The 14,030-nt window shown below is 35.2% G+C and overlaps 1 protein-coding gene across 2 annotated transcripts in view; it reads right to left on the reverse strand.

The window, feature by feature from the left end:
• Window positions 1-14,030, reverse strand: part of PSME4 (proteasome activator subunit 4) — a 100,235-nt gene that overhangs the window by 62,617 nt on the left and 23,588 nt on the right. Inside the window, exons 4-6 of one of the 2 annotated variants that reach the window (XM_059891311.1) lie at window positions 4,984-5,049; window positions 2,841-2,885; window positions 956-1,105 (exon numbers count right to left, since the gene is read on the reverse strand). In XM_059891311.1, coding sequence (XP_059747294.1) covers window positions 956-1,105; window positions 2,841-2,885; window positions 4,984-5,049 — 261 coding nt within the window. The remainder of the gene's footprint in view (window positions 1-955; window positions 1,106-2,840; window positions 2,886-4,983; window positions 5,050-14,030) is intronic. The other variant, NM_001205952.1, reaches the window with a different exon arrangement.

A 14,030-nucleotide genomic window follows, 5' to 3' on the forward strand; every position in this document is an offset into this window, starting at 1 on the left:
TTCCTGCAACTCTCCCTTACTCTTTTCTTTAATAGGCCAACTAGTAATTACACCATTAACTAGCACTACAGTAATAGTTCCATAAAAGAAATGAGTCACAAAGTGTTAGAAGCAGTTAAATTAAAGTGGGAAAAAATATTTCAAAGTAAAGAAAGTGAAGAGAATACAGGGGCAAAAACACACTTGAATATTAACAAATTTTCACAAATGTCAAAGAAATTAAAAGTTTTTAGAAGTTTGTAATTAAAACTAAAATTTCATAAATATATAGCTAGATACAAAATTTCTGACTTGACAGATATAAAAGATGTGACATCTCACTATAGAAAACATAGAAAAGAGAGATGGTGGGAGGGCCAAGCATAATAGCCCTTCCACCCATAATATACTGATATGTTCTATTATCCTTCTAGTTTTTTTTTACACCTGTTACTTTTTTCATAAAAGTACAACCTAAGTATTTTTCATTCTAGGGTTTATTATATACCTGCAGTTATGAGAGAGAGAGACCCAAGAAAAACTATACTACATGATGGGAGTTAAAATCGAGGTTTAGAAAAATATTTTTCCCTTCCCTAAACTCTATGCAATGTAACCTTTCCATCACTGCCTATTTATTGAAATTTTCAATTCCTTTTTGCAGTTATCATTCTTCCTTTCCCAATATCTTTGAAAGCCCACATCTTATGTGGCTTGATATATAAATGCCTTATTTTCTCTTTATCTGCAAACCGATATTTAATTGTTTTAGCTTTCACACACATTTCAAGTGTAAGAAACATAATGCTTGAGTTGGTCATTTCTTTTTTACTTATTACTGTACTAGTTTGCCTACATACATACATATATATATGTATATGTGCATGTGTGCATACCTACACATATGCATTCCCTACTATATTCTAGAATCTATCGATACACATACACACACGCATATATATATATACACACTTACTTAAAACCTTTATGATGAAGTTCTGGAGGAAGGGAGGTAGGAAGAAATATTTCAAAATAAGTGATGGCCTTTTGCATTGTTACATCAAAAGGACACATTAAAGGCCGCCATTCTTCTAGCATCTCAGCTGTGGCATCTGCTGGAAAATACCTAATAAAAAAGAAAGTTTTCATGTATTTGGTCATTGACTAAAAGCTCTACATCATTATATGACTGACAAAAAAGGGGGAGAAGGGGAATGTACTCATAAGATAATATCACACATTACCAATGTCAAGTTAGCTGACAAGAAACACACATTTTTACAATTCTAAAATAAACAGCCTGTCACACTTAAGTTAGATAAGGTAAATTTTCTTCTTGTCTTTGGACCTGGAAAAATGCTATAAAGCTGATAAATCTCAGATTCAAATCACCTACAAATTTAAAACATGATTGCTGTTATTTTTTTCTTCCTGTGTGCTATATAACAGCAATAAGAAAAAAAAAAAAAATCCTGTCACAGGGAACCCAGTCTATATAAGAAACAGATAATCAGCAAAGTGAGAAAGAATATCAGCCCAGGAACCTCTTGGCACCTAAGGAACAAACCATTTACCCTCACTAGACCCTGAGTTCTCCTGTGTGTAAGAAACGACTGAGCTAGATGATCTGGTCCTACAGGCTCTAACATTCTAAAACCCTAAGACATGGGCAGGAGCATCCCTGGGGCACGGAAGATTCAGAAAAATAAAAGCGGAAGTGTACAGACAAACACAAAATGAAGACAAGGGATAATGAGGACCCATTATCCATTTGGGTATGGAACGGATACCCAAATGGGGAGGCAACTGGGGTTTAAAATAATGACAAGCATCTTAAAATTTCAGATTTGAATATGGGCCAAAAAAAGGAAACCCTTTCAAATACACTTGGAGGTTTGGCCTATACATTGTATTATTAATCTTATTATATCTTTATATCTCTGTGTTACTAGAATCACACTTCACTGCCTATCTTCAGAGATCTTATACACTGAATCCTCTTCCTAATTTTTCATAGTCAACTGTCAGCCAAGTAACCCAGAATAAAAGCTTGGCATTCTACAAATTACCTAAGAACCTAAAAACCAGTAAATACCTCAGTGATGATCAAATTTCACAAAATAACAATGCTCACTAGTAGCTTATCGAATAACTTAGGTTAGTTCTTAAGCTTCTTAAAAAGGAGACATTCTATATCTTGAAAATACATTTGTCCAAGACTGAGTAGTATAGTAGGTCAGCAACAAAATCTGATCTATAAACTAATTTCAACTCTTATAATAAGCATATGATAAATACACAAATTTCCATTCAAAAGAATTCACTGCATTCATAGCAGAAGTACATGTCTTAGAACAGCCTGATAAATAAGAATGAAAAAATAGTTCAAGACCATACATCTAGACTTTAATTAAACTAAATTCTATCCACATTTATCTTTAAACATCAGAATACGGGATATTCAAAGTCAAACATTCTACTGAAATGGAAAAAAAAAAACATATGGGCCATCTTCTTATTATTCATATTTATATAATACCTACAAGGCTCATTTTGGAAAATAATTTTGACTTGAGTAACAATACTCCAGGGATATCTTTCAAATGAAGCCAGTTATACACACATTATTGCATTCTTACTTTCTAATGGGTGACTGACACCCACACCACTTAAACCTTTCTGAATTTATAAATGAAATCTGAAAAGTTCAGTTCAAGAGTTGGAAATAATATTGTGCTCAGTGACTAACATCACAACGTCAGACACTATTTATATCTTTAATTTCCTTTTCAAGGCATACTAGAGATGGGGAAAAGTCCACAGAAACAATAAGAAGATTTATAAATTGAGAAGCTACTTACGGTCGGCAGCTCTTCACGAGTGTTTTGAGAACATTTTCTACAGAACTGGGGGGAAAAAGCCATTTGGTAAATTAGGTTGGTACATTTTAAGAACAGACATAATTCAATTAATAAATATCTCTAAGATACACAGTTATATATTATCTGTGTACACGCAATAACTAATCCTTCTCCTTCATATGCATAAAAGTCTAATGACTACCTAAATGCTGTAATCTACTCTTTCCTTTGTCTTCATTTTGTTCATTCTGTACAATGAACGAAAGGGAAGAAAACTGGAAAAAGGGCAAATCATCTTCAATCTTTACAAAGTGGGCAGCAATGACCATACTTATCAACACATCAAGAAGTATGCTCAGAGGCTTCAAACAAACAGCAAAGTCTAGAGTGCTTCTATCAGCAGCTGCCAGAGACTAGTTTTCTGTATCCTACTGGTGAGAATTTTACAACCCTCCAAGGCACTTTATTGCCAGGAACAATTATCAAAATAACAACAGCCACCTTTTTGACCAGCTACTTAAAAAGTTAGTTGATGAATATTAAAGGCTGTAATTTATTTTCCAACTTGTAGGTGGTTCAAGTGACTTTAGTAAAGCAAAATAAACACTGGTATATGAACTTATAAATAACACTTCTATTTTAATGAAAAGTCTAGTGTGTACTAGTTTAAATACACATCACCAGAATGGAATACTTAAAATATTAACTAGGCCACAGTCAAAAGAGGTCAAATACAAATCAACAAAACAAAGAGTGATTTCGAACTGGAATTTTAAAATAAATCTGTGCCTACTTATACTGTGATGTATACAAGTAAAAATAAAGCTAGTCCCTACATCTCAAAAGAACAAATTATGGGGGAAAGAGGTAACTTTTAGGCAGTGCTTCCACCTGACACTTTCTCATTAAGCTTCTTGGAATTCTTAAGTCCAGAAGTCTATCCAACGTCTCTGAAAGCTTAAGAACTAATCTTAAGAAATTCTTCAGGAAATTATAAGGAATAACACAAACCAAACTCAGCACAAGTAATCGATGTAGTATATAACCGAGAAAGAAAACTACTAACTTCATTACTTGAAGCAGTAAGAATCTTCTTTAATTTCAAAAGTAAATATTTAGAACAAAATTAACTGAAGAGGAAACTGGGCTACTAATTACATGAGGTAATTCTAAAATAAAGAAGATGACCACATGGCTAGAGAGCCATCGTGGAGCATTTTCTGATTATCAAAGAGAGATATTAACTTCTCTCACATAAAAAAACTCACCAATTCAGAAACAGTTTAATTGAGGGAACATCTAAGCTTGCCTAGTTTTTTTTTTTTTTTTTAAAAGGTGGGGAGAGGGTGGCAAACTTCTCTCCAACTACATTTACAACTCCCTGAAGACCACAACTATGATTTTTACTCCTGGGCATTTCTGAAGGGCTTATAACAAGGCTGTGTTCATTTACATATATACATATATTACTAATATATTTATATATTTATTCATTTACAAAGCTCTATAAACCTTTTCTATCAGGGCAATAAATAAAAGCATGGATCTTTGGACCTTCTTTTAGTTTGGACTGAAGACCCCCACTGAAAAACAAATTTTAGAACTCATAGATAAGATGTGAAGGTCCATCAGGTTACAAACAAAACAAGAGATCAATTTAAATATAGATTTAAAAAAAAGGTAATTCTAAAAAAAAAATATTCTAAAATGGTAAACTTATGATTCAAGGAAATAAGCAGAAGATCTATAATTCTACACTTCCTAATGTCTGTTTTCATGTTAACTTTACATTTATTTTTAACTATTTCTGTGGCAGTATTTCTATTTGATAGTACAACACAGAAAACCTGCTATGCTTACTGGTATTCTACCAACAAACTTTCATATAATATGAAAAATGATTCTAGAAAACCAGTCACAAAAGGCTGCATAGCTCTACTTTCTCCACTTCCCCTCATGCTTCAGAAGAACAGGTGGTTAATTGTAAGACTTGATAGCTGTCACTTCACTCACTAGAGGAATGGGGTGTGTGGGAATGTGATTCAGTTCGTCTAAATGAAGTCAAATTCAACCTCTCCTTATATATAGGCCTGTGCCAATGGATTTATGCTCTTTATCCAGAAAAGGGTACAATCTCTCTAACCTGTGATATCTGTATAGTGACCTTTTGTGATTCTTGTAATCTCTCAAGATGAAGGGAACAATGTTTCTGTTTAAAAATAAAATAAAAGGTTAAGGCTAGATGCTACTAGATTATATTTCACTAATTTTTAGAGGGAGTGAATAATCACTAAAGTTTTCCCAACTGTTGGAAATTTCTAATGTTAAAGTGACAACAATTCAAAACATTTCTTTTTTTTTAATCAATCAAAAGGGATCTAACAGAGGAACTAAGCTTTGGGTGGGTTTTCTCAAACCCTCTTCCCTCTTAGTAAAGGCATGTTAGGTTGGAAAGAAAGCCACAGTATATCATGTAATGAATGGTTCACAGCTTGGGCTCAGAGTCAGACAGATTTGAAGGTGAACACTTGTCCAACTATCTACTAGGAGAGAAATATTATATAACCTCATATCTGTATAAGAGAAGTAATACCTACCTCTCAAGGCTTTTATGAAAATTAAAGATAATGTAAAGAAAGCAGTTACCTGGCCCAGAATTAAGCACAATAAACGTTAACTATAATTATTTCATATTTAGCCAACATAAATTATATTTTCAATCTCAAGAACTAAAATTTTGTACTAATTTTGCTTTTACACTTGTTCTACTGCCTCTGAGTAGCTATTAATTTATATTTAGGAAATGGCATCAAAATAGTAAAGTCTTCCCCCAACTGACACCCTATTTATCAGGGCAGAACGTAAGTTCCTGTCCCAATTCTTGAGCTCTTGTCCCAGTTTCAACAAATGACTCTGTGTGAACTTTTCTTTTTGGGAAGCAAGTTCCTTATGATTCCTTATGTTAATAAAGTAAATGCCAAATATGTAGCCGAGAAGCCTGAGGAAAGCCAAAAGCTTTGGCCTCGAGTTACTGAGATAGTGGACTTATATAAATCTGGACAATGTTCATGACGAATCAAAGAAATGTACAGCAAATGATATAGTCAAAATGAGAGTAGATGGACTGCCCATGGCCAGAAGAACATTCAGCTTCACTTCACAATTCTTGAGCTAAAAATTAACTTCAGAGTAATCAGACTGGCTTTCTTATAAATGAACTAGGAAACTGTAACCCTGGTATATTCTACATACCTCTCCTTCAACCTCCCTGTAACTTAATACATCCATTGTTTCCTGTTTTTCCTAAATCAAACAAATGTACCATCAGTTAGTCAAACACTAGCCATCTCAAAGCTAATCTTTTAAAATCTAACACTGCTTATCAGCAAGTAGTCATCCATCACAGCCACTTCACACAAAATTTTGTTGTTGTTCAGTCGCCAAGTCGTATCTGACTCCTCGTGACCCCATGACTGCAGCATGCCAGGCCTCCCTGTTCATCACCATCTCTCAGAGTTTGCCTAGGTTTATGTCCATTGAATCTGTGAAGTCATCCAACCATCTCATCATCTGCCATCTTCTCCTTTCCTTAGTGAGCTGCCTACATTTGTAACTTGTAATATGCTACTCCAATTAAGTGCATGGAAGACTGTTTCATGACATAAAACCATGACCCGAAGATTCAAATGCTTCTTTTATGAAGTAAACAATAAACAGCTCTTAAGTTGCTAGTATTAAGTTCACAGCTACCTAGATCTTCCCCAATTTTAATTTTTCTATTGAATAATAATAAACAAAACCCCTACAAATTGTTTATCCAGTAGGAAGTAAGACAGATGAGAATAAAAAGGGTATCTTGCCCCTGAGGCAAAAGGAAAGGAGGACAAAGAGGGAAAGGAAGCAAAGGAGGAGGAGGAGGATGGGACAGAGAAGACCAAGGGAAAAGAGAAGCAAGTTTATAATCCTTGTTCCAAACAATGGAACCAGCTTTTAAAATCATGTTGAAATGCATGGCATTCTAAGCAGTGGTTTCAGTAAAGACAAATACATAAGGCACAGGAGTTTAAGACTTGAAAGACAAACAGTTAACAAATGAAGCAACCTTTCACTTTTGATTACTAAAATAGTATTCTAAAAATAGTTATGAACACATGCAGTCAGCTGACAGAACTGTTTCAAAATGTGTCAGAATACATCTAAGACGAAAGTACTCAAAACAAAATACCAATTCCAAAAGCATGTCATATTAAAGGGTTCTTTAAGAAATTTTCTAAAATAAAATGTTTATAAAAAGTCACACTTCTATCCCTTGTTTATGAACACTTGCTATTCTACTGTATTATTGATAAATAGAATCTTAAGTGGAAAGTACGTTTTTAAATGTTTTCAGTGACCCCACATCTTAGAAATTCAGTGGACAGAGACTATCCATGAGGAACCAAAAGTACTGTTATCTGGCTCTCCAAATAGTATCTCTAATATTTCTGCATAAGAACCAAGACCATTAGATTCCTCTGGTATTAAAAATCCAGGTAAATGTGATGAAGAAAAGTCCAAGAACCAATGAATTAAAAAATCTTTCAAAGTTAATTGTTATAACTTTATACAGTGTGACCTGAATGGAAATACTATAACAGGTTCTCCTTTGCAGAGAAGTAAAATATGATAATAACAGTAAAAAGATTACAAGAAATGAGAGACAATGAATAAAAGAATTATAGTCCTGAAAAACTGTTTTAAGTATAATTTTCTACCTTGTTTTTTAAACAGAAGACACATTAAGCTTCACATTTTGTCCTACAGTGCGGCCTCTCACCAAGAAAGTGCCCCCTCAAAAGTAGTTCCCAGTATTATCTCTGATTCCTTAAAACTGGAACAATAATCTCCAGTTTTAAAAAGAGGTGCATCAACAGAGCTGCACTTCACAATGTGTGCTCCTTTTAGTGGAAGCATACAGCCCGGCATGTAAGTACTTCAAGCCACTAGGCCAATATAGCTCATCTTCTTGGAGCATCAACTTTAGTTAAGAGATACATAGGGAAGAAATTTTTACTTATGAAAACATGACTTAATAATGAATGTTTATTAGGCCAATATAGCTCATCTTCTTGGAGCATCAACTTCAGTTAAGAGATACATAGGGAAGAAATTTTTACTTATGAAAACATGACTTAATAATGAATGTTTAAGATAAAATGTAAAAATTCCAAGAAATTTCTCATACCATACCTCTTAGGAAACCTCTTTGGGGAAAGGATAGGAGGTATTAAATGGACAGTCTGAGATGCATAGGAACAGGAAGAATACTAGTTTGGAAACTAAAAGACCTGCATCTTACAGAATTAAAAACAGAAAAAAAGAAAGTGCTGGACTAGTGGTAAGAAAACAGGAAGGGCTGATTTATGAGGCAGGAAACTTTAACTTGCATGGAAGCAAGAAAAGAGAGAACAAATCCCTAAGACTTTAACCACATGCAGGGAGCATTCTGGAAATGTTAAGGGACATTTTTGATTATCACAATTAGTAGGGAGGACTCATTGAAACTTTAGTGATTAAAGCCATGTATACCAGATAACCGGCAATTCACGGAACAGCCAAACTCAACAAAAAATTATTATTGCAAGACTTTCAAATATCTCAATACATGGTCATATAGATTAAAACTTTTTGAACATAAAAGATAACTGTTTTAACATTAACTATTTTTCACAGTTTATTAACGGACATCGAATCTCTAGGAATACAACTAACATATAAATTGAAGGAAGTCTGTACTTTGTTTTGCTGAAAATTTTACCTAAGGTTATTCATGATTTCTAAAGAAAAAAATTACAGCATAATGACAGTTCTGCTGCCACATCTGATTTGCCAAAACCAAATCCTTGAGCATATACTGCTGCTACTGCTAAGTCACGTCAGTCGTATCCGACTCTGTGTGACCTCATAGACGGCAGATTTGCATATAAATATTCCCTGGTAGCTCAGACGGTAAAGCATCTGCCTACAATGCTGGAGACCTGGATTCAATCCCTGGGTCGGGAAGATCCCCTGGAGAAGGAAATGGCAACCCACTCCAGTATTCATGCCTGGAAAATCCCATGGACCAAGAAGCCTGGTGGGCAACAGTCCATGGGGTCGCAAAGAGTCGGACACGACTGAGTGACTTCACTACATGTAACTAATATTAATGATTAAGTCTTAGAACCAAGTATCATTGGTAGTTAGTGATATATAAAAAATGAGGACATCACAGAACTTCATTAATAGTTTGTTGTTGAAATGCGTCATGTTTTTTTGGACTGTCATCTTTTTTGGATAGGGCACAAAAGGCTATTCATGCTGTAAAAATTGCACACTGACATTATTTATGTTGGCAAAAGTCAACTGCACAAATTTTATATGGCTTCATATACTAATGTGTCTTTTCTCAATTCATCCTTTGCCTCTATTTCTTTCACATGTAATAATGTTCAAAAATAATCTTTGGAAATACTAGTAACTATCCCACATAATTACATAAAGAATCACTGTGACACTATGTTATAAATAGGGGCTTCGCTGGGGGTTCAGACCGTGAAGAATGTGTCTGCAATGCGAGAGACCAGAGTTTGATCCCTGGATTGAGAAGATCCCCTGGAGAAGGGAATGACTACCCACTCTGGTATTCCTGCCTGGAGAATTCCGTGGACAGAGGAGCTTTGTGGGCTACAGTCTATGGGGTCACAAAGAGTCAGACATGACTGAGCAACTAACACTCTTTTTTTCACTATGTTATAAATAAGGCCAGCTCACCTGCCAGAGTATCTTACTTCCTTTTTTCCCAGGCAGTAGTCTGAAGTTAAAAGTTATTTCTCTCTCTCTCATCAGATGTATGATCTGTAATTTTGTATCCTAGTACTAAATTTTATTTTAATGTCCACTAAAATACTGCTCTTACCTTTTCTTGTACTTCTGATACAGAATGTTTTGACCTTTTTTACTTATAAATTCAAACTTACTCATTATAAATAGATGTAAAATCTGAATACCATACTGTTTTACAGTGTAATAGTGCATACATGTTTGAAATACAGATTGCTTCAAGTAAACTTTGTTGTTGTTCAGTTATTAAGCTGTGTTTGACTCTTTGCAATCCATGGACTGTAGCACATTGGCTCCTCTGTCCTCCACTATCGCCCAGAGTTTGCTCAAATTCATGTCCATTGAGTCGGTGATGTTATTTAACTATCTCATTCTCTGCCACCCTCTTCTTTTGCTTTCAATCTTTCCCACCATCAGGGTCTTTTCCAATGAGTCGGCTCTTTGCATCAGGTAGCCAAAGTATTGGAGCTTCAGCTTCAGCATCAGACCTTCCAAAGAATATTCAGGACTGATTTCCTTTAGAATTGACTGGTTTGATCTTTGCTGTTCAAGGGATTCTCAAGAGTCTTCTCCAGCACTACAATTCAAAAGCACCAATTTTTGACACTCAGCCTTCTTTATGGTCCAACTCTCACATCTGTACATAACTACTGGAAAAATCATACCTTTGACTAGATGTACCTTTTTCGGCAAAGTAATGTTTCTGCTTTTTAATACGCTGTCTAGGTTTGCCATAGCTTTCTTTCCAAGGAGCACGTCTTTTAATTTCATGGCTGCAGTCACCATCTGCAGTGATTTTGGAGTCCAAGAAAATAAAGTCTGTCATTGCCTCCACTTTTTCCCCTTCTATTTGCCATGAAGTGATGGGGTCAGATGACATGATCTTCATTTTTCGAATGTTGAGATTCAAGCCAGCATTTTCACTCTACTCTTTCACCTTCATCAAGAGGCTCTTTAGCTCTTCACTTTCTGCCATTAGAGTGGTATCTTCTGCATATCTGAGGTTATTGGTATTTCTCCCAGCAATCTTGATTCCAGCTTGTTCTTCATCCAACCTGGCATTGGCACAATGTATTCTGCACATAAGTTAAATAAGCAGGTTGACAATATACAGCCTTTTCATACTCTTCTCTCAATTTTGAACCAGTCAGTATTCCATGTCCAGTTCTATCTGCTGCTTCTTTACCTGCATACAGGTTTCACAGGAAGCAGGTAAGGTGGTCTGGTATTCACATCTCTTTAAGAATTTTCCAGTTTGTTGTGATCCACACAAAAGCTTTATTTAGCATAGTCAATGAAGCAGAAGTAGATGTTTTTCTGGAATTCTCACTTTTTCGATGATCCAACAGATGTTGGCAATTTGATCTCTAGTTCCTCTGCCTTTTCTAAATCCAGCTTATACATCTGAAAGCTCTTTGCTCACATACTGATAAAGCCTAACTTGAAGGATTTTGAGCATAACCCTGCTAGTATGTGAAATGAGCCTAACTGTACAGTAGCTTGACAATTTTTTGGCACTGCCCTTCTTTGGAATGAAAAATGACCTTTTCCAGTCCTATGGACACTGAAAAGTTTTCCAAATTTACTGACATAATGAGTGTAGCACCTTAACAGGATCATCTTTTAGGATTTTAAATGGCTCAACTGGAATTCCATCACCTTCACTAGCATTGTTCATAGTGATGCTTTCTAAGGTCCACTTGACTTTATACTCCAGGATGTTCGGCTCTAGGTGACTGACCATACCATGGTGGTTATTAGGGTCTTTGACCTTTTTTGTATAGTTCTTCTGTGTATTCTTGCCACCTCTTCTTCATCTCTTCTGTTTCTGTTAGGTCCTTACCTTTTCTTTCCTTTACCATGCCCTTCCTTGTATGAAATGTTCCCTTGATATCTCCAAGTTTCTTGAAGATATCTCTAGTCTTTCCCATTCTATTGTTTTCCTTTATTTCTCTGCACTGTTCATTTAAGAAGGCCTTCTTATTTCTCCTTCCTAGTCTCTGGAACTCTGCATTCAATTGGGATATCTTTCCCTTTATTTCTTTTCCCATTATTTCTTTTTTGGTTAAAACATAATTTATATTTATTTTTGAGTGTAGAAAGGTCACGTTACTTATGAATTTCACTTTGGAATAGTTATCTATAGAATACAACAGGAGTTGCTGAGTCTATTTGAGTCAAGAGTCATGGCTTTAAAGCAAAAGATTTTGGCAAAGACTCGATGTCTCCTCAAAATACCAAGAACAGTTAAGGTGAAACTTTTAAGGAAGGTTTCCATAGCAACAGGGATAATGTGAAGTTAAGGAAATAACTTGGTAATTAGTACCAAGATGAATGGGAAGAACTACAAACAATACCTAACACTAACAGTTATAAGCTTTAACAAAATTTCCAGGAAAACAGTGGCATTGCTGGAGAGGAAAGCCACAGGTATTCATGAATAACCACATAATACTTAAAAAAAAAAAAAAAAGTGGCTGTCTCTGGAAAGTTACACCTGTCAGGACAGTGGCTGCCTGTGGAATGTTACACCTGTCAGGACAGGAGGTATGACACTTGGTTATAAAGAAGCAAGTAAAAGAACTACTGAAAAAGGAGAAATTACTGAAGGAATTGCTTTCTCTCCCACATGATTTATCAAACACTTTCAGAGGTAGTCAAAAAATTAGCCAGGAAAATTTCAGAAAGATAACTGATTTGAACACAGTTTAAAGGTTTCTGAAATCTATGAAATGGTGATTCTAATCAAAAGTTCAATGGGCTCGTATTTTAAGGTCTAGTCAATCCAGTCTGTGCCACGCTCCTTCCAGCAGAAATAAAACTCAAAAGTAATCCTTCATGTTAAATTTTGAGTTTTCATAATAAATATTAGTAAAAACACATTTGGACATTTTACCATTTAGTTTTATGACAGGTTTTGCCATTTTTATCACTGAAATGGGTTTCTTTGTTTTAACACATGGAGTCTTCAGGATATAAATGCCTTCTGACCATTATATTTGTGACCACTGTCCAAAAAGAGTTAGGGCCTAAGTTCACAATTACCTATATTTATTTACTCTTTTCATTAAATCATTTCACTATTTACCTATGACATGAATATCTTTTAGAGTCTGCCATTTGCCGTCATTTTCCAAATAAATTCACTTAAGACTGCTGACTTAAGTGAAGCCTAATAATTAAATGCACTGACCTGGGTAGGCATGTAAACATGTCTAGGACTGAGAGAAAAAAGAAAGAAGTAAATGTTTAAAGATTTAATTTATAAAAGAGAGAAAGGAAAAATACAGGCATATAAAATGATGTTCTTCAGGAAATGAGTACATATATATATATAAAACAAACTACTCTAGATAATAAAAGGAAATAGCTATTAAAAGTTGAAGAAAAGATTTCCTAAAAATAAACCTCAATTACAAATTCAAGTAAAACATGCAAAGATTAAGAAATTTAAGGGGTAGATCACAACCAGACAAATTGTTAACAGGGATAAATGACACTGTGCAGTCAAGTCTGAAATCACTATTATTCAAAACAGGACAGATCATCATACTGTGCTCTATAAAGGTTCTGAATAAAATATAAAACGTACCAAAATGAGAGATCTGGAAGAGTCAAGATGTATGCACAAGAAGCCATAAACACCCAGAGATTTATAATCTTGGAATGTCTAAACATTACTAGGAAATTATATAAACCAAGGAGCACATTTGACCGTGCTCTGAAACTGATGCTTCTTTAACTATAAGTGTTTGTGCTCTGGGATGTGGGTCCCCCTGGAATAGGCAAAGCTCCTCTCTGAAGCATTCATTTTAGCTGAAGAATTAAAACACATGTGGATATACTATGAAGAATGCCAAATGTGCATTACTTTTAGTGACAAAATACTAGATTTCAAACAAAAATCTCTCGTTTTCTTTGGCAGGTATGCTGATGAACTTTAGTTGTTAAGAAATACAGTGGTGGGAAATTCTTAACTGCAGTTTCAGATATAAGTTCAGTTCAGTTCAGTGGCTCAGTCGTATCCAACTCTTTGCAATCCCATGGACTGCAGCACACCAGGCCTCCCTGTCTATCACCAACTCCCAGAGCTTATTCAAACTCAAGTCCATTGAGTCAGTGATGCCACCCAACCATTTCATCCTGACGTTCCTTTCTCCTCCTGCCTTCAATCTTTCCCAGCATCAGAGTCTTCTCCAATGAATCAGTTCTTCACATGAGGTGGCCAAAGTATTGGAGTTTCAGCTTCAGCATCAGACCTTCCAATGAATATTCAGGACTGATTTCCTTTAAGATGGACTGGTTGGATCTCCTTGCAGTCCAAGGGAC

This window comes from Bos taurus, chromosome 11, assembly GCF_002263795.3.
Source record: "Bos taurus isolate L1 Dominette 01449 registration number 42190680 breed Hereford chromosome 11, ARS-UCD2.0, whole genome shotgun sequence".
Lineage (NCBI taxonomy): Eukaryota > Metazoa > Chordata > Mammalia > Artiodactyla > Bovidae > Bos > Bos taurus.